Source organism: Poecile atricapillus, chromosome 2, assembly GCF_030490865.1.
Source record: "Poecile atricapillus isolate bPoeAtr1 chromosome 2, bPoeAtr1.hap1, whole genome shotgun sequence".
In the NCBI taxonomy this organism is placed as follows: domain Eukaryota; kingdom Metazoa; phylum Chordata; class Aves; order Passeriformes; family Paridae; genus Poecile; species Poecile atricapillus.
Genome location: NC_081250.1, coordinates 27,571,844 through 27,589,939, shown reverse-complemented (window position 1 = coordinate 27,589,939; position 18,096 = coordinate 27,571,844). Strand labels below are relative to the sequence as shown.

General features: G+C 36.9%; 1 protein-coding gene across 1 annotated transcript in view; it reads left to right on the top strand.

Annotated features, from left to right (window-relative positions):
- THSD7A (thrombospondin type 1 domain containing 7A) overlaps positions 1–18,096 on the top strand; it is a 267,244-nt gene that overhangs the window by 61,976 nt on the left and 187,172 nt on the right. The window contains exon 5 of the mRNA XM_058833159.1: positions 17,354–17,882. Within this exon, the coding sequence (XP_058689142.1) occupies positions 17,720–17,882 (163 nt within the window). The 5' untranslated portion in view covers positions 17,354–17,719. The remainder of the gene's footprint in view (positions 1–17,353; positions 17,883–18,096) is intronic.

Sequence of the window (18,096 nt, the reverse complement as noted above, 5' to 3'; positions counted from 1 at the left end):
GTAGGAAAGGAAAATGTTAATTGTAATAGGATTTTGAAAAACATAATTACTATACAGATTTAACGTATTGTATAAATGAAATTATATCAAGGAGGTGTCTAAACAGAAAAAATGCAAATTGTGACACAGTAAGATACAAGTTTTGCTAATACAGCTCATAGGTTGTATAAATATTTTGTGTTATTTTAGTAGTTTCTGAATTCTAGTGCTGACTGAAATGTTTGGAAACTTTCATCTTTTATAAAGTTTAACATCCACAAAAAAAGACACTTCTCCTTTTTTATTTTTGAAATTATTAATTTAGCTAAAGTATTTTCTATGTTCAAAATCCTGCATCACAGCCACAGAAGTCCCAGCTGAAAGCAGTCTAATGGCAGAGGTGAGGAAGACAGCAGTTGAGGGATGCTAAGAAGATGCAAGTAGTTCTTATTTCAGCCATGTGGCTAGGTGCTTTTGGCTCAAAGGGATGTCAAGTGAATTCTTTAACCCATACAAATAGAGTGCTCTTACAACTTGGCTCCTCTGTGCCCTTTCAAAGTGCGAAAATTTATGAATTACTTAATAAATTTTGAATTATTTTAATTTCCTCAGTTTTCCTTACATGTTCATGAGACTTCCACTATGGTTAAGGTAGCAATTTGGAATCAGGCACAAATTAAAAAGGTATTTTATGAAGGTACTATTAATATAAAACTTTGTGGTAGAGGAATATCTCCCCTAAAGACAAGGTCCAGCCTGTCTAATACACTGCAGGTTTAGCTGCCATCTGATGGAGAGTGGAAGGCTTCCTGATGTCCCATCCATTTCCATTTCCTCTTCCCACAGAGGGATCTTTTACCACAGCCCACAGTTTTGCCTACTGCTGAGCCCCTTCAGCTCATTCATTGTCCAGCAAGCCATGGCAGCACAGCCCCCTCAGAACTCTCATTCATTTGCACTATTTAATGGGGTGCTTAAAACTTACAGAGTTATTGTTGTGGCTCTTCTGTTTTGGAGAGCACAAGCGTAGGTCTTGCACTTTTCCTGTGCTGGTTTCCTGATTCACAGTCAGTGCCAGCTCCCACTAATATCAGGACTAGGGCCATTCCAGTAATTGTTTTGGATGGAGAGCATAGGAGGAGTCCTGGATTTGGCTCATTTTCAGCAGATTAACCTTTTATTTGCTAGTCTGCCTTCTAATTGCATTTTTGTTTACATGACCTGCGGTTATGGTGTGATTACAATATAAATATGAAGTTTGAACATTACAAAGTTACTTTGATCTTTACTAAAAAACTGAGAGGCAGTGTGATGGGAGCAGACATACTCCTGGAAATTTAAGCTTCCAGATTTCTGTTGCTGCCAGTCTGTCCCGTTTGGGATTTGTAGTTGGAGAGCTGTATTTTTAATAAAATGACAGCCTGACCATTTGTGCATAGTGAATGTCTGGAGACAACTTCTTTCTAAAATCTTTGTTCTTCTTTTTTGACCTTTGTTAATGGACTGTCAGGTATAGTTGGGTTAATAGGTAAAGGACTTGTAACTGTTATCTCCAGCAATTCTTAATGTTAGTTGTGTTATTACCACTGTGAAAAGAGTGGATGAATGTGAGATAAGTCTTGTACCTGTTTGAAGTGGGAGAGGTTCCACGAAGGCGTTCAATTTACCTTAAAATGTGCTTCTTAATGTAGTGAAACTGCATAGTTTACCTTTTAAATTAAAGGCAATCTGAAATATGAATTTCATAAAAATCAAGGTTTTTTTCAATGATTTCAAAATTTTAATTTGCACTTTAATTTTTATGATTTTTTCTTTTTGGGTTTAAAATTATAGTAGTGTATGATAATGATAAGTATCACTTATGTACAAGTTACACTTCTGGTACTGCAGTTCACATATTTTAATTTTCTTCTGTATGAATTTATGTGTCTAGTAATGTTGTGATTTAGAAATGGTGTTCCCATTGAAACATCCCAAACCATGTGCAGCTTTTACAAAACTTTAGCCCTAAGCTAATATCACTATTTGAAAAAACAAAGACAAAAATAAAGTAACAGTGCACTGTGTCAAAGATGTGATCTTAAACTGCAGTTGTTTCCTTTAGCATTTCATCCCTAGAGTGGAAATTACGTGAGGCCCATTACTGTTTCAGGTTGTATCATTCATCAGTCAGCCACTTGTAACATTGCTTTTTGTCAGGTAACTACTAGAATGAATACCTATTTTCCTTTTGTTTTGTCTTTTCTGTTTTGTGGGTTTGTTTTTGTTTTGTTGTTTTAGTGTTAATTGTTTCAAATATGGAGAAGAAAAGTTTCATGGGCAGTTTCAAATGGGTAGGAGAGCAGTAGATTGGCCTGAACCTGGAGAGTGGGAAAGTGAACAATGGAGGCATGTTTCCATTAGATTAGAAATATTATTCTTTGGAACTCAAGGTGCAAATTATCCTGTGCCATAATGTTCTTTTCAAACACACAAGATAAAATTTGCATATCTAAATTGGATCAGCTTGAATGGGTTTCCCTGCTGTCTCATCCCCTCAGCTACAGTCTTTCTGAAATGGCCTGCAGGTGGATCCAAATAGTAATTTTTAAGTCTATTTTTAAGAGCATCTTTGAAATAATTTATTTTTCTTTTAGTTTTGTATTGATTTCTTGCAGTGAACATCAGCAAAATTTCTCCTATGTTTCATCTGAGTATAATCTACATGATAATTAGAGGTTTAAATTTAACTGTGCTTACACTGGCTTTAAGAATAACAATTTAAACTGGGTCAATAAAATAACAATTGTTTCATATTATTGAAATAATAACTTTCCCTTTCTCTTGCCTTTCCCCCTTTCCTTTCATCTTAGAAGTAGTGTAATGTTTTATTATAAATGTGACCAATTTTACCATCCAAGGGAAAACCCTGCAGACAATGCTGAGCTTTTCTTCTGTTTTTTAAGGTAGACTCACTGATACTGTAGTGATTCTGATTTCTGTTCTCCCTTTTGATAAACTCAAACAAATTTAATAATATTTTATTACATTAATCAGGATGGAAGTGTATATATTATTTTCACCTCTACTAAAATTGTATTCTTAGTAGATTTTTATCAAGTGTGAGGGGAGATCTCATCATGGTCTGCAGCATCCTCATGAGGGAAATTGGAGGGGCACTGATGTCTTCTCTGTGGTGACTGGTGGCAGGACCCAAGGGAATAGCAGGATGCTGTGTAAAGGGGTTCTTATGTTGGATATTAGAAAAGGGTTCTTATCTGAGGGGGTGGGCACCCAGGAAAGTGATGACAGCATCAAGCCTGGCAGAGTTCAAGGAGCTTTCAGGCAATGCTGTTATGCACGTGGTGTAATTTTTGGGCCAGTGTTTCTTTGAGTCCCTTCAGTTCAGTTTGAGTCCCTTCAAACTCTGACTACTCTATGTTTCTATTATTCTAATTAAATTAATCCAGCTGCTCAATTTATTTTCTGTTCATTTGGTATTATGACTTCTTCTAATATATAAAGGAGAAATAGCAAAAGAAATAATTTAACTTCTGTGGACGACAGGGATACATATTTTATTTTCTGTAAAACAATTAGGAAGTTTAAAGGGTAATATTTTTACAGTGTCCCTCTAATGTATGTAAAAAAAATGGAGCATAATCTTAGGCTTTGATGGTTTCTGTATCAAGGAGTGGATGACATAAAGTTTTTTTTTTTACTAGCTCTGCATGTATGTTAACTGCCAAATGTTGATGTAAGAATAAGAAATACGCTGTCAAGATGGTCCCTGGCCTACATTAAATGAGCAAACAGAAGCAGAAAAGGGTTTGACACCAGCAGAGCTTCCCTAAACCTCTGTCCAAGGTGCTGAGGGTTAATGTTCATCTCAGCATTGTGGGACAGTACCTTGTGTGCTGAGGGACTGGCTCAGGTGGGTCACCTGCCACCACTGTGCTTATTTCAAGGTAATATTCTGGGTGAGTTTGGGGTTTAGAGGCCTTTGGTTTAGGTTTGGGTTGGGTTTTGAAGTTTTGTTTCTGTCTTTGTTGTTGTTTTGTTTATGCTTTGGTTTTGTTTCTAAACTTTTTACCTGGTCTATGTAGAATGTCAGAATGTGATAGAAAAATCAGATTTGGTTTGGCAGTTTTATGTACAGGTGGCTATATCTCAATATGATCAACTTTCTGAGTTTATCTACTGGCCCTAGTTCAAGTTGGTGTTTCTGTTTCTTTATGTAGGAGGTCTGAAGACTATTCAGTTCTGTTAATAGTTCTCATTTATGTATTTTTGGTGGTTTTTTCTCTTGTTCTCGCCCAAGTAATTTGAAACTTTGAGAATAGGCGAGGATTACTGCCGTATCCTGTGATGATGACAATCATATATTAGTCAGAAAAAAACCCCACCCTAATTACTGTTTCTGGATGCAACATTAGCATTGCATGGGTTTTTTTTTGAAGGTCACAGTAACTGCCTTCTCCCATCTGAGTAATATTCAAGGACATGTGATTGGCCTAAATGCCAATGACTGTCTAACTCCTGGAGCCTACAGTGTTTACTGCCACAGAAAGAGATTAACAATACTACTTCTGCAAAAACACCTTGGATATAATTGGTGACGGGAGTAAGGAATAAGAGATATTCTGGAATATCTAATTCTCGGACTGCAGAATTAGTTCTCTTGCTTTAGGCTTTTAGGGAATACAACAAGGTCTAAATGTTATTTCTGGCATGGGGAACAAAAAATACCAGATTTGGGGTGAAGATTCTGCCTGTGTTGTGATGGGGAGAGGAGGAGTTGAACTCCAGGCAATAGAGTGCTGTTGTGCTCAATTTGTTAGTGGACCAAACAAGGAAGGATGGGCTCTGTGCAGGAAATCTCACTTGTGCAAACACAAGCATGCTTATCTTGAAAGTCACCTGACACGTGCCCCACTTAGCACTGGAGTGACTTGGCACAACTGAGCTGGGGAGAGGAGAGGCAAGAAGGCAGAATTCTCTCTGACTGGTCCCAGAGTCAGGCTTTGGGCAGTGGATTAGTGGCAGCCTGCGCTTCTCCAAATTTGGGCACTGCATCTGCAAGCTACTGGGCCTGTGTGTAACCTGTGCTTCCCCACAATCTGTGTGTGTGTGTTAGCCAGCCAGCCTCAGACCACCAGTGAAATCAGCCCACAGTGGCATAGGGTTGCACCTTTGCTGACTTTCAGGTGTTACTCTGGTGCTTGCTGATTCACGGCCTGTACTGATGTTCATAACATTTTAACATAAGGCACATTTCCAGATGTCACATCATGGATACTATACTGTAGTTCTGAGAATAGGTTGAGTAGAACAATATTTTTGAATATTGTAACTGTTTAACATCATTTATATACCCACATATGTTAACATAATATGTTCACTGAACTATGAGTGTGGTGCTTGGCTTTCTATGGGAAGTCTTAGGCAATACGTCATCATAGTTCAATAATCAGAAAGGAGATTGTAATGAATTGGTAAATTGTAATGAATTTCCTTGCTTGTTTCTCTCTGGTTAATCCTTAGTCTTTCAAATTGCATTTACTGTTTATAATCAAATGTGTTTCCGTAGAGCAGACATAACACTTCTGCTAAGTGTCATTTCTCATATTTTAGTTCTTAGTGTTTACTAGCAGATAGAACATGGATTATTAGTTCATTAGGGAAAATCAGGGTACAGAAAAGTTAATTAATAATGAAAGAGTTTTTTCTGTGTAACACAAGAAATACCTTCAAAGTTTTCCAGCAATCTTTTTTAAAAAATGGGGTGTGTGCTTTGCAAAGAAAAAATTTGTTCTGCGATAGTGAAGCTAATTATTCTCAGCACACACTAGCTGTGTCAAATTGCAAAACGAACATCAGACTCTGTATGTTGCAGGAATTAAAACACCATCAGTTGAGTTAATGAAGAGCATACAATGAATATGATCTCATTTTTGCAATGCAGTTTAAGTGAAAGCCTTTTAAAGAACTGTTGCAAAAATCATAATTTAGAGGGGGGGAAGAAACAATAAAGCAAATGTTTGCTATCTGTTTTAATTACTTTCTCCTTAGAGGTATGCATTAGGTTTATTTATTGTTTGATTTCAAATTATTTCTCTTAAATGGTTTAAGAATACAATGGCTAATGATCCATTCTGAAATCAAATGAATAGTCTGTATTCCATTATACAAAGGCGAAGAAACTAATTTTTGATTGTTTCATTGTGATATCATGTCTACTGCTACTATCAAGATCACTGCTTGAAATTATAATTAGCATAAGCATCGGAACCTGAAACAGAATATGAAACGCAGAAGAGAAAGGGAATTAGTGCAGTTTTTTTTTTCAAGTGGGAAAATAATGAAAGTGGATATCTGTATTACATGCCAACTGTGAATGTAGTGAAAATGCCATCCCCTATTAACATTTCAATTATTTTTCTTTCTGTAGAATCCCTTACAAAGACAGCACTATGAAAATCTCCCTGTAATAGGTCTCCTTGAAAATTTTAAATGTTCTGTGGAAAGAAGATATTTTGTCCTGACCTAAGATAATAGCAATTTTCATCTTGCATACACGGAAAAGAGATTGGAAGATGTTTTCTCCTTTCTGTCAAACATTCAAGATGTGTGGTTCTTCCCTGTGTCAAAACTATGTATGCACTTAGAAAACTTAGGAGATGAAGTCAGAATCCTGAACTCTTAACAGAAGCAGGGAACCTTTATTGTACTTCACCAGTCCCTTCAGATATGAAAATTAAATATTGGGAGTTTAGAGAAAGTCCTGTCAAATGGCCTACCTGCAAATCAAGAATATTTTTTTTTCATATATCACTGCAATCAAATAACTCAATATAGTTAAGTTTCATGTGAAAAAAAAAAAAATCTTGATGCCTTAAGTTTTAGCTTTCATATTTTTCATACTCTGTGTTGCCTAGGTGTGTAGTTTTGAGCTTCATATTAAGCGTTAGTGGGCTCTCTTTACAGAGTAGGTAGACAAAACAATTCCTTTTCCAGCTTGATACCAAGGACAATCATTACAAGTTTCAGGCCCAAAACCATAAACAACGGTGGACTGAAGAGAGAAAACAAGAAGGCTGGGACTTCAAAATCTGAAGCTGTAATTGGACAATTAGCCTAAATGTTATAAATTCCGGTTCCTGCCTCGATTGCATCCGAGTCACGACACCAAATTGTTATAAATTCACTCAAAGAGAGTGATATGACTTAATTAAAGAGGATTTTATTAATTATAGCAAGCAAGCAATAAGCAAAATACAGCGCTGGACGGCCGGGAAGCGATCCCGCTTCGCCGCTGCCGTACTTCCGTTTTCCGTGAGTCCCCTTTTAATCGGTCCGGCTCTCCGATGACGTGTCCTTTCTCGGGTGTCTCTGCGCATGAGTCTCCATTTGTTAGGGGGTCTTTTTCTGCCTTCTAGTGGTTGTAAGAGGAAGATCGGAAGTCTTCCTCAGTCTTATCTTCTTGACCTTTCTTCACGGTTCTCTTTAGAGGCTTAACTCAGTAACTTTCAAGGAATCTCGGCAAGGCCATAATAATTATGCAAGCGTCAGTAGCAACCTTCAATATAATCCTGATTTTACAGAACATAGCATTACAGAGCATCATATCTGCATGTTTAGTAGAACAAAAGGGTCTCTGTTTATCACAGTAAATATGCAGATGGACCAAAACTTATAAAAAAGTGAGACCTCATGACCAGTCGTCCATTTTGTGACCATTTTTTTGTTCATCTTGGGTGTAGCCCTGGCCAGGCTCTTGTAAGGTGTGTCCTTTAAGGCCTTTCAATAAATACCTGCTTTATTCTTAACTCTGTCTAGCCTCTGTTCTAGGTCAGCCTTCTCAAGGCATCAGATTCACGAGGTTGGAAATCAAGCATTTTGTTGGTCAGTCAACCAGACAGAGGAAGGATTTGGTGTATGGATATGCATGTTTAAAGTGTCTGATATAATGGAGTTCTTTCCTGAATCCTGTCAGTATAGGGTACAGTCTTTGCTATGGCACCCCTTTAGCTTTACAGGACATGAATTTATTGCATTGCACCCTCCTTAGGCCTAAGTGAGGTACAATGTGTCTAGCTATTCCATGAATTTCAGTGTTTAAGATGTATTCAAAGACCATAAGATATTTAACCTCCTTTAAATAAGACCACGTACAATAATCAGATTTGGGAAAATTTCTACATATGTTACGGTTTTGCTTGTATACCTGTAGAAAGAAGAAAGGACTAAAATGATCTGGGCGTTTAACATTCAGTTATCCTCCAAGGTTTCCAAAGCAGGTTGCTTATAATGTTTTTCTAACAGCTTTTGGAGGAAGCAGAAAATATTCTTTGTTTTCTTATTTCTTCATGTGAAAGTCTGAATTATTTGGTTTTGGGGTTGATAATGAATACTAAATAGTAATACACTAGAAATAGCTTTTGTACATACTTAAGGATTGAAAATACCTCTCAGTCAATTGTTTGATGGAGACATATTTGATAATATTTGAGCATATGTAGAAGTATCTGGAGGAAGTGGGTGGAGGTGGACCTGGTGGTGAGAGTAATTTAGCAGCATATTGCAAAAATTTCTATTTTCCTTTCACTGTGTGGGTTGTCTCAGAAAAGTAACCTTATACTTAAGCACTGATATGTCAGCCAGGCAATTGAAGTTGTGTGTTATATCTGTATTTATATATGGGGACTAAGAGAATTTAAGCTGAAATAAATGGTGTTATTTAAATAATTGATATAAAAGCATAATAACTTACTTTTTTCCTATTGATACACCTAGGAAACAGATTTTTATGTGAAGCTTGACTTTTGCTTTATACTTGATGAATCTTTTTTTTTTTTTTTTTTCCACTGGTATATCATGTCTACCTATTTACCTGAACTCAGGTTGTTGTTTTACCTGAACTCAGCATCATTCAAACATTGCCATCGTGGTTACAAAATCACGCTTCAAATTTTTAATGCTCTCCACACTATTTTATTTGTGTAAATTAAATTTCCTTGTTGCAGGGAAATCATGCTCTACTCATCTTCTACATCATCTACTGGATGGTAACAACTCAATTGCATGCTGATCTAGACACAACTGCTTTGCAGGTTTCTATAATATTTCAATAATGGCTCTGTCACTGAGAATTTCCTCCACACCATTTCTTCCTTCAGTGAGCAGTATATCAAATTAAGCTGTCTTATATTCTGAAGAGAGTGCATAGATGCAACTGTCAGTTATTTAGACCAAGTAAAGTTTTGAGTCTCACAGGAAAAACCTGTATATGTACCAGAGCTCACACTAACAGTTACTTGTGAAACTCTTAATCCTATTTTCAGATACACCGATGTCACAATGATTGGAGAAAACTTTCTATATCGTATTTTGTCATCACAGGGAAAAGCACTGGTGCCAATTTTATGGTTTTTTTTCCATCCTGAGTGTCACATCACCTTAAGCTTGGTTTGATCCCTCTTAATGAGGCTTTAGTTGTAATACTAATGCTGATAATTTAGGATACATTTTTCAGCAGTGCACAATGTATTATGCATCATGATATATATGCAGAAAATTCAGTTATATGTAGTTGCGATATCAGGTATCTTAGTGCACAGGTTTGGCTACTTGCTTTATTTTGCCATAGAAATATTGATGCAATGAAATAGAGGTGAGGATGGGGCTCAGCAGCAGAGGAGGAAGAAAAGGCAGCACTTAAGAGAATAGGAGGTTTTGTAAACACAGCTCAGCATTTTGCAGTCTGTGTGTTTTGAAATGGTAATTTTCTTGGATTAATATACCCTTAGAATTTGCTGTCTTTGTGGCCTTCCTTATTTAGAGTTACTTTTTCATTGTAATTTGCTCCAGAGCTAACTTTAGTGCTTGACCTAGAATTTTCAATAGTAAGATTGATCAATAGGAAGAGATTTGCCTTCCATCTCCCAGTTAAAGCAGCTACCATATAATGGAACAGGATTGTGAAGTTTTAGATAGTATTACAGAGGGAAGGCTTTATTTTGGGATACTATCTTTAGGGCTGTAACTTTAATTATAAGCTAAGATTCTGCAAAGTCTTATTTTTAATGAAAAAATGGGGTTCTATCCCAGGGCTTATTTAGTTAACTGAACCTTATTTATTAATTTAGAATGGTTTAAATCTCATCTCACCTTACTCTGTGTCGGAATGGTATGAGATACTTTAATCGGTTTACTGAAGTTACACTTCTCTTGTTTATCGATCTGTTGAAGCCAGCACAAAACACACAGCTGTACTTTTGGCCAGCTAAATTAGGACTCTTAAGAAGTTAACAAGTTATTGAAAGCTATTTCCACCTATACTGTGTTTGTCACTACTACTGAATCTGTGCATTTCTGGAAACCACTGAATGTATTAGTTAAGTTAGAAAAAACTGCACCAATGGAACAACTCACTAAAGAAATCAGCCTTGTTTAATTTTCTTATTAATTTGTATTACTGAACTAATTTGAGAATTGGTAACAGAATGTTTGAGTGATTTATGGCCTGAAAAAGAAGACCAATGTTTCCCTCCTTGAAAATGGAAATTGGCTTGTCAGACATTTAGATGAAGAATGATCAATCAATAGGATTTTAATAACGAAAAGGTTTGAAATTGACTGAAGGTGGCTTTTGTTTACGGTGATTTGGTATGTGCATATTACTAAGCTCTCCCTGGAGAGGATTTTCAAAGGCAATAATGGCACTGATTTTCTTTGTTTATTTCATTCTCTTTCTGTTCCCCTTGCCAGGGATTTCAGTACTTACCTCTCCATTGTGTTTTTGAAATCTTCCTGCCTGCTCTTCAGGTCCTTTGAATAATTTTACTTATTTGTATTTAAAACTATGAGTTTTGCTGCAGTGAGCCTGTTGTCTAGATAAACATTTATTTCCAGCCTAAGTTCATGCTAGACATGGAGGGTAGCTGTTCCCATTGATTTTAGGAACACAAATTTCAAAAGTACGTGCATGCATTGGAAAAACAGACTTGGAAAGATCCATTAAAATCCTGTATTTGATTACCTCTTGGAAAATCCAGTGTGATGGGTTTGGAGTCCAAACCTAAATGGCAGTTATGGTCAACTGTGTTGGTTTGTTTTCCCCATTAGCGAAGTTCCTATTGGGCTTTCTGAAATGCATGTAACCAAAGTTAGGTGAAAATGGCTCCATTCTGTGTGCAGTCTTATTCACATACCTATGCAAACTGTAGATCCACAACTAATGTTTTAAAAGAGTAAACAGTATTTAGCATACCCACACAAATTCTGGTTGTCACTACTTCCTTGCAAACTTTTTTTTCTTCAGTTAGGTTTCTTATCTTGATTTCAGTCTGTTTTCTTGGCTCTTCCTATCACTATTTTCCAAGCTTTCAATCCTAATGGCTTAGAGGCCACCATTATGTTCCACATTTGTACCCAATCTTATTTTGTTTCCCCTCAGCACTCTGTAAGCAAGTGCATATTAGTATCATAATTACAGAGGAGGTTTGTAGTTTGTGCAGACAAACCTCTTTGGAGGTTGTGACAGGAAGAGCACACTGATCATTCCCAGCACAAACGAAGTTCAAGTTTATTCAAAACAGGGGTTATCAAAAGATTTTGAGTGAAAAATTCACCATTTTCCTCATGCATATTTTTTCCCCCTTTTTATTAAGGCAGAAAAACATCATGGAGGCAGTTTTGATCTTCTCAGCCAGCTCTCATCTTTGGATAGGATCTTCTTCATGTGGTTGGCATTGAAGCCAATGTAATCTGGGCAGAAAAGACAATGTTTTTCCCCAGTTTAAGGCCAGAAAGTAAAGTTAGGCAATTTAATCTGACCTTCTTCAGTTCTTGGAACATTGCATTTCACAGTGATATTGATCTCTTTAGCCCAGTAGCCTTTGGTTATATTACCAAGTCAAAACTAACTTTTTTCTTGAAAAAAAAGGTGGTAAATACACTTTTTTATCATGTATCTTGATCCAAAGCTGGGTGCCCTCCTTGATAAATTCATTGATTTCTTAGTTGAATTTCTCCAGCTTGAACTCCCAGCAAGCAGCTCTAGACATACGTCCTGGCTGTACCAGTGTGCTCTCCTTACAAAGAATACTTGTGATCTGTGCGTATTTCATGCCAAGGATGTTGATTTTGTTGCTTGCAATTATTTTTTTTTTTTTTCAATTGAAAAACCCACCTATACCAATGAAAGAATAGTTAGGAAAATGTCTAGATGTGAACTAGATTAACAACCAAACAAACATCACCTTCTTCCCCTAGTATAATAAAACAATGAAATGAAAGCCTTAAAAACAGATAAATCCATTGAAGAGTTGCTATCTTACCTTAATAAAAGCAAAGCATTTATCAAATTAGAACTAGATGGTGAGATGTTTCTAATCATTCATGGAAGTAGAATCTTCACTAATTTTTCAAAAATAACTTTTTCTTGCAGCAATTTTTTTTAGTAAGCAAGAAACACTGAAGAGTTTAAGTATGCTTTATTAATATACTCCAATCACTTCGTACATGTAATGCTTTCTTACTTTTGTGCAGCTTACACATATAACTCTTAAAGTTCATAATTTGTTCTCCAAATCCATGATCTAGAAGAATGAAACAGATTTAACAGACAGCCATCATGATACTTCTAACATTTGCAGTAACAGTTATTCTAGGAAAACCATAATAATTGTACTAATTGTATGAAAGAGGCTGGGTTGGTTTTGTTTTGTTTTAAAAATTGCAAAAAGTGGATGTGACATAAATACCCGGGAAGGGTAAAATCAAGGCCTCTTACCTGCTATGAAAGAAAAAGAGAAATCCATAATAGCGTATTATGACGTGGTCGAGTGTGACATCTAGAGGCCATATGTTTAGGATTCCTGAAGAATAACTTCAGCTGCAAATTTTGCACAGCAGGTGTAGTTTTGGACTTCAGGATTGGAGTGGGCATATTTTGAAATACCAACATAATATATTTTTGTTCAGATTTTTTTATTTTTAGCATATTTTTGTGGCTTCCCTGACTAGGGTCCCTAGAATTGATATGAAGAAAAATAAGAGACTGTTTCTGAATCTGGTGAAGAATTCTTAATACTATGCAGCAAAGATTAAAAGAGCCCTGTGCAAATTATTCCATCCTGCAGTACTCAATATCTAACAAAATTTTTACAGGTCCCATCTGAAGAGAATTATTACAATACACTTGCAACCTTAGTAGAATATCTTCATGAAAGGCTCTCACAAAATGCAGAACTAGAATTTTTGGCCCATGAGTTTGTCAGGGCATGAAGAGAACAAAAGCTTCTTTTAACTGTTATGTGAATTGTTTTAGATTATGGATATTACAAGGAAACATATATTTAAGGGAACACACTTCACCTTCCTAACTTCTCTAGTTAAGAAGTTATGGGGGACAACCATATCTCTGCATCTCATGAAATAGATATATCCAAGGGCATCCTACCTCATATGGCAGTGGAACAGCATCTTACAAATTTAGAATACTTCTCAGAAATATTTGGTACTCTATTATCCAGTGAGCATTGTATATAATAAAGTCATTGTAACCATAGAGCTAAATGAATAGGAGATACGTGACTTAGTTGCTTTTGGCAATATTTGTTATTTTCATACCTAAGAGAGGGGAAAAAGTATTTGAGATCAATCAAAGCTAGCACAGTTCATATGAAGAGAACTTTGACTTTTCTACACCAGAAATAAAACATTTTTCACTATTTAGAATTTGGGCTATTCTAGTACTCCTTCTGGAGGTTTTTTTTATACTAGTCTAGTACTCATGCAGCAAAGATGGTTTAGTGAAGTACAGTTATAGAGTTTGTAAAATATCTTCTGTAGATCCACAAAAATGGACTGAAACTTCTCTAAAAGTTTCTGGCTTGAGCAGTCTGAAACTGAAGACAGATGAAAGTGATGCTGAAGAGTGATCTTGTGTATTGCTTACTCTAGCAACAAATGTGTGTATGTATTTAGTAGTCTTTGCATGCTCTTTGGCCTTTCTATATGTAGATATACCACATCATCAGGATATAAGTTAATATGATCTTGAAGCTTTTACTCATGGCTTTTCATAAAGAGAAGGGTGTTAGCATGGGACTGCCTGGTAGCAGAGGAATACCACCAGCTTGATTCTGTATTGAAATATATGTCTTACCATTTCTCTCTCCAAAAAATAAAAGGTATTTCGTGCTTCCTTTGTCATCCTCTAACTCTTTAATGCCAGGAAATGTGAGCAAAGTTATTCTAATATTTCATGGCTACCACTTAAAACGTTTTCATAAAGGTCTTTGGGGTTAGTCATACTTTTAGCAGAAAAATGAAAAGTTGCTAAGTTGTCAGTGATTTGTGTGAGTAGTTTACAGACTTGTATCTGTAGTGCCTCAAATAAAATAATAGGATTATTTGGTTTTGACCTATCTCTGCCAAGTCCACCACTGAACCATATCCCCAAGTGCCACTGCTACGTCTAAATAAATAATTGTATCTCTTGAGGCTCTCATGTTGGTGCTCTAGGGGACAACAATGACACTATTAAGTTTGTGATATGCATACTAATGTCAATTGTAGTTTATTTCTGAGCTTTGTCTAGAGGCTTCTTCTCAGAAATACTTAACCATTTACTTGGGAATGTCTAAGCCATAAATAACTGGAAAATTATGACAGTTAAATATTATTAGAAGATTGCCAGTGGGCTGGAAATAGTGGTTGCATTGTTAACTGGAGGTAGGTCCCATGTTCACTGTAGCAAATAGAAGAGGGGTAATAGGGCATCAGACGGAGTGGGCTGAAAATGGCTAACAACAGCATTCCCAGAGAGGTGTGCTGACAGCAACTGAAACTTAAAATCAGGATAATCTCTCTCTTGTTTAAGAAGTCTAATTCCTTCAGTTAGGTTGGTGAGGTTGGTTTTGGTGTTTGTGTCTTCAGGCACCAGCCTGCTCTTTGGCCTGGGGAATCACTGGCCTTTCCCTGTCCTGAGTAATAGATGAGTGCATGTATGGCATAAGTGATTGTGTCCCAAAACCAGCTCTTCAGAAATCCTTATTTTTCTTCCAGACACACAAATACTTTTGCATAATAAATATTCCTTCCATTTTGTCTCTGTGACCTGTTTCTGAACAGTTTTAATTCATTATATCTTCTGATTAAAAAAAAACAAAAAAAGAAAAAAAATAAATAAAGTGGAATTATTCTTTTGGAGTTCTTTGATTTTGTGACTGAAAAAATGGTAAAACCATAAAAAGTACTGTGAAAATATTTTACTTGGATAATCTGTATTTTAGTGGTTTTGAAGTATGCAGTCCTATAGTTGCATAAATACAAGAAAATATGTGAGTATTTGTGTACGTGTGCTTACCCTCTCTCATGATGCTGCTTTGTTCTGCTGTCAAAACCCACTTTGATTCATTGTGCCAACTACATGGATGATCTGTTCCCTGATGATGTTTCCAGATGATCTGAGTCACGTACAAAATATTCTCAGAGGCTTTCTTTATACATTCATTAAAAATTCCAGGTAGAATCCATTGTATATAGTAACTCTGGAAAGGATGCCTTTTCCCCTAGTTTCTCTATAAACTTGAGTCGTCCTCTGGTGCATAGCTCTGGCTAAAAAGCCAGCATTTTACTCTTAATTTTGCAAAGGAGTATATATGCTACATATGTTTTAAGTATGCAAGTCAATGCAACTATTGTCATCGATTTCCTGAGGTTCTTAAAACTTCTTTAAGCCCTTAGATTCTTGATCGTATTTTTCATAAATTGTGAAGGTGGCATTATTTTTATTATGTCGAATATTCTCAAGTCCCTCTACACAGCCTGTTAAATAATGTGTGTGTGATTAACTTAACCACAGATGTAGCTTTAAAATGGATGTAAATCATCAATGAACTCAGAAAAAAATTGTTTTAAATCAGTATTCTCTCTAGTTCAAGGCAAAGGCTGAAGGGGAAACCATGCTTTTTAAAGTGAGTACAGCATGATGTAGAAGTGAATAAAATGTATCTCCTGAAGTGCTTTTAGCTGAGGGTACAAGTTCTGGATCAGGATGCTATAAATTTGTTAAGATCATGGCTTTCTATGTATCCCTTATCAACCTATAATCTCCTGATTGTTGCCTGTTTTTCAACAGCTGAGGAACAGTAATCCACACTTGCTTATCTCTCTTAATCACAGCCTCATGGTGCTATAGCTCCCTGAGCCTTTAATTCCCTCTTAGAGGCGTAACAGAGTGGAAAGTAAACAAAGACGAATTTGCAACCTTCAACATTGCTAATTTGCTCTGATGTCAGAATATTTAAACAGGCAAGGACTTGGGAATTATTTGATCACAACTGATTTTAATCTAATGCATGTGAAAAGGCTGAGTCTGGGAAGCTTGTGCAAAATGACAGGCGTCCCAAGAGAGGTTGACTGAAGGTTTCTTCTTTAAACAACAATAGCTCCATCATTTTTCAGCTCTGGGTCCTGTGCTCTTACTGTGTATTTTTGGTTGCATTTTTAATGTAACTTTCTGAATATGATATTGGTTTTCTTGAAAATTCCTCATTTGCTTCCCAGTTTATAGGTGTCAGAAGCCCAATCTTTAGGCTTGTTAAAGTGTCTGTTCACTGCATAGTGGGTGGGAGAGATAAAGATCCCCATTTAAAAAGCTTTGTCTCTATCCACGTTTTTCTACCATCTTGACAGCCTAATGTATCCTGCATACTTTCATATGTAAAATGATTGATAACTTGATCTTCAAATTATTTAAAATTACACAGTTGATGTTTATGCATGTATATATGTGTACATACTTGCTGGATAAGAAAGGATGTTATCTTGTGTTCTATATTATGTGCACACTTCATCTACCACAGGGGTGATGGGCTTACACATACATACACATTATCATACACATATATTCATCTGTCCTCATAGCAGATAGCTGTATGCCATTACCTGAAACAGATTTGATAAATAAATGCAAGAAAAGGTAGTGTTTAAATTTTTTTTTCTTTTTTTGCTACATTTTCTTCCATTTCCCTTCTTAAGGTCTTAATTGCCTGTTTAATGCAGGTGTAATCACTTATTTTTTTGTTGTTTACAAAATGGTTAATGCACTGTACATAGTTTTATCGGGACAAATGTCTGATGCTCTCTTAATTGTTATATATTGTTCTGTTTATATCTGTTCTGGTTGAATGACTTGTGTTTCTGCAGCATGTCTGATGATGATTTCTTCTTTTCTTCTTAGTGTGTATCACTTGGGATATTCCAGGGAGAGACGTGTCTGGGAAGCCAGCCTTTTGCAGTCACTCTCTGCACTGAGATTACAGCGCTGGGCTATTTGTGTTTCTCCTCATCCCTGTTTCTCTCTGTCTCTCACTCTCTCCAGCTGGTGTAAATGACTGCTGCTGCCTCCCAGAGCAAGATAACCTGCTCAGTCAGCTGGAGCCCCCTGCGGACAGCTGTCTCGCTTTTAGCTGATGGAAAACTGCTATAGCCGCTGAATGGAAGAGCGTGGAGCGGCCACCATACCAGCACGAGGAGCTGCAGCAGCAGCAGCAGCAAGAGCGAGCGAGGACTCTATTGTTCCCTGGTGTTAAACAGTTTTTCCTTTTCACCTGCCATGCACAACAGCGGGAGAGAGGTTTCCAGTCCCTTTCTCCCCGTGAAGAAATTCTGAAGAGGGGCGGATCGCTGGAGGAAGGTTTGGCGGCGGTGCTGCGGGTTTTGGAGGCGGCAGCGGGCTGCTGGAGGCATGGGGCTGAGCCAGGGGAGCGCTTCTGCCTGCCGTGGTCCAGGGGCTCCTGCCGTGCCCGCTCGCTGCCTGCGAGTTCTCCTGCTGCTGCTGCTGCTGGGAATCTGGGACGCTCGTGCACAAAGTGAATCTCAAACTTCGTCAGTGTATTTGTGGAAGACTGGTAAGTCAGGATGCTGCGGTAACGTAACAGCAGTGTGTTGAGTTTTTGTTGTAAGTAATAACCTTTTTGTGTGCTTTGTGTATTTGCAGGGAGAAAGTTAATCTAAATAACTAATGTTTACTGGCAGGATTATAAGGGAAAAATAGGTCATCTTGCAGGATTCCACCATCCAGGCAAATATTGTAATTAAAAAACTCCACATTTGTGGGTCTGT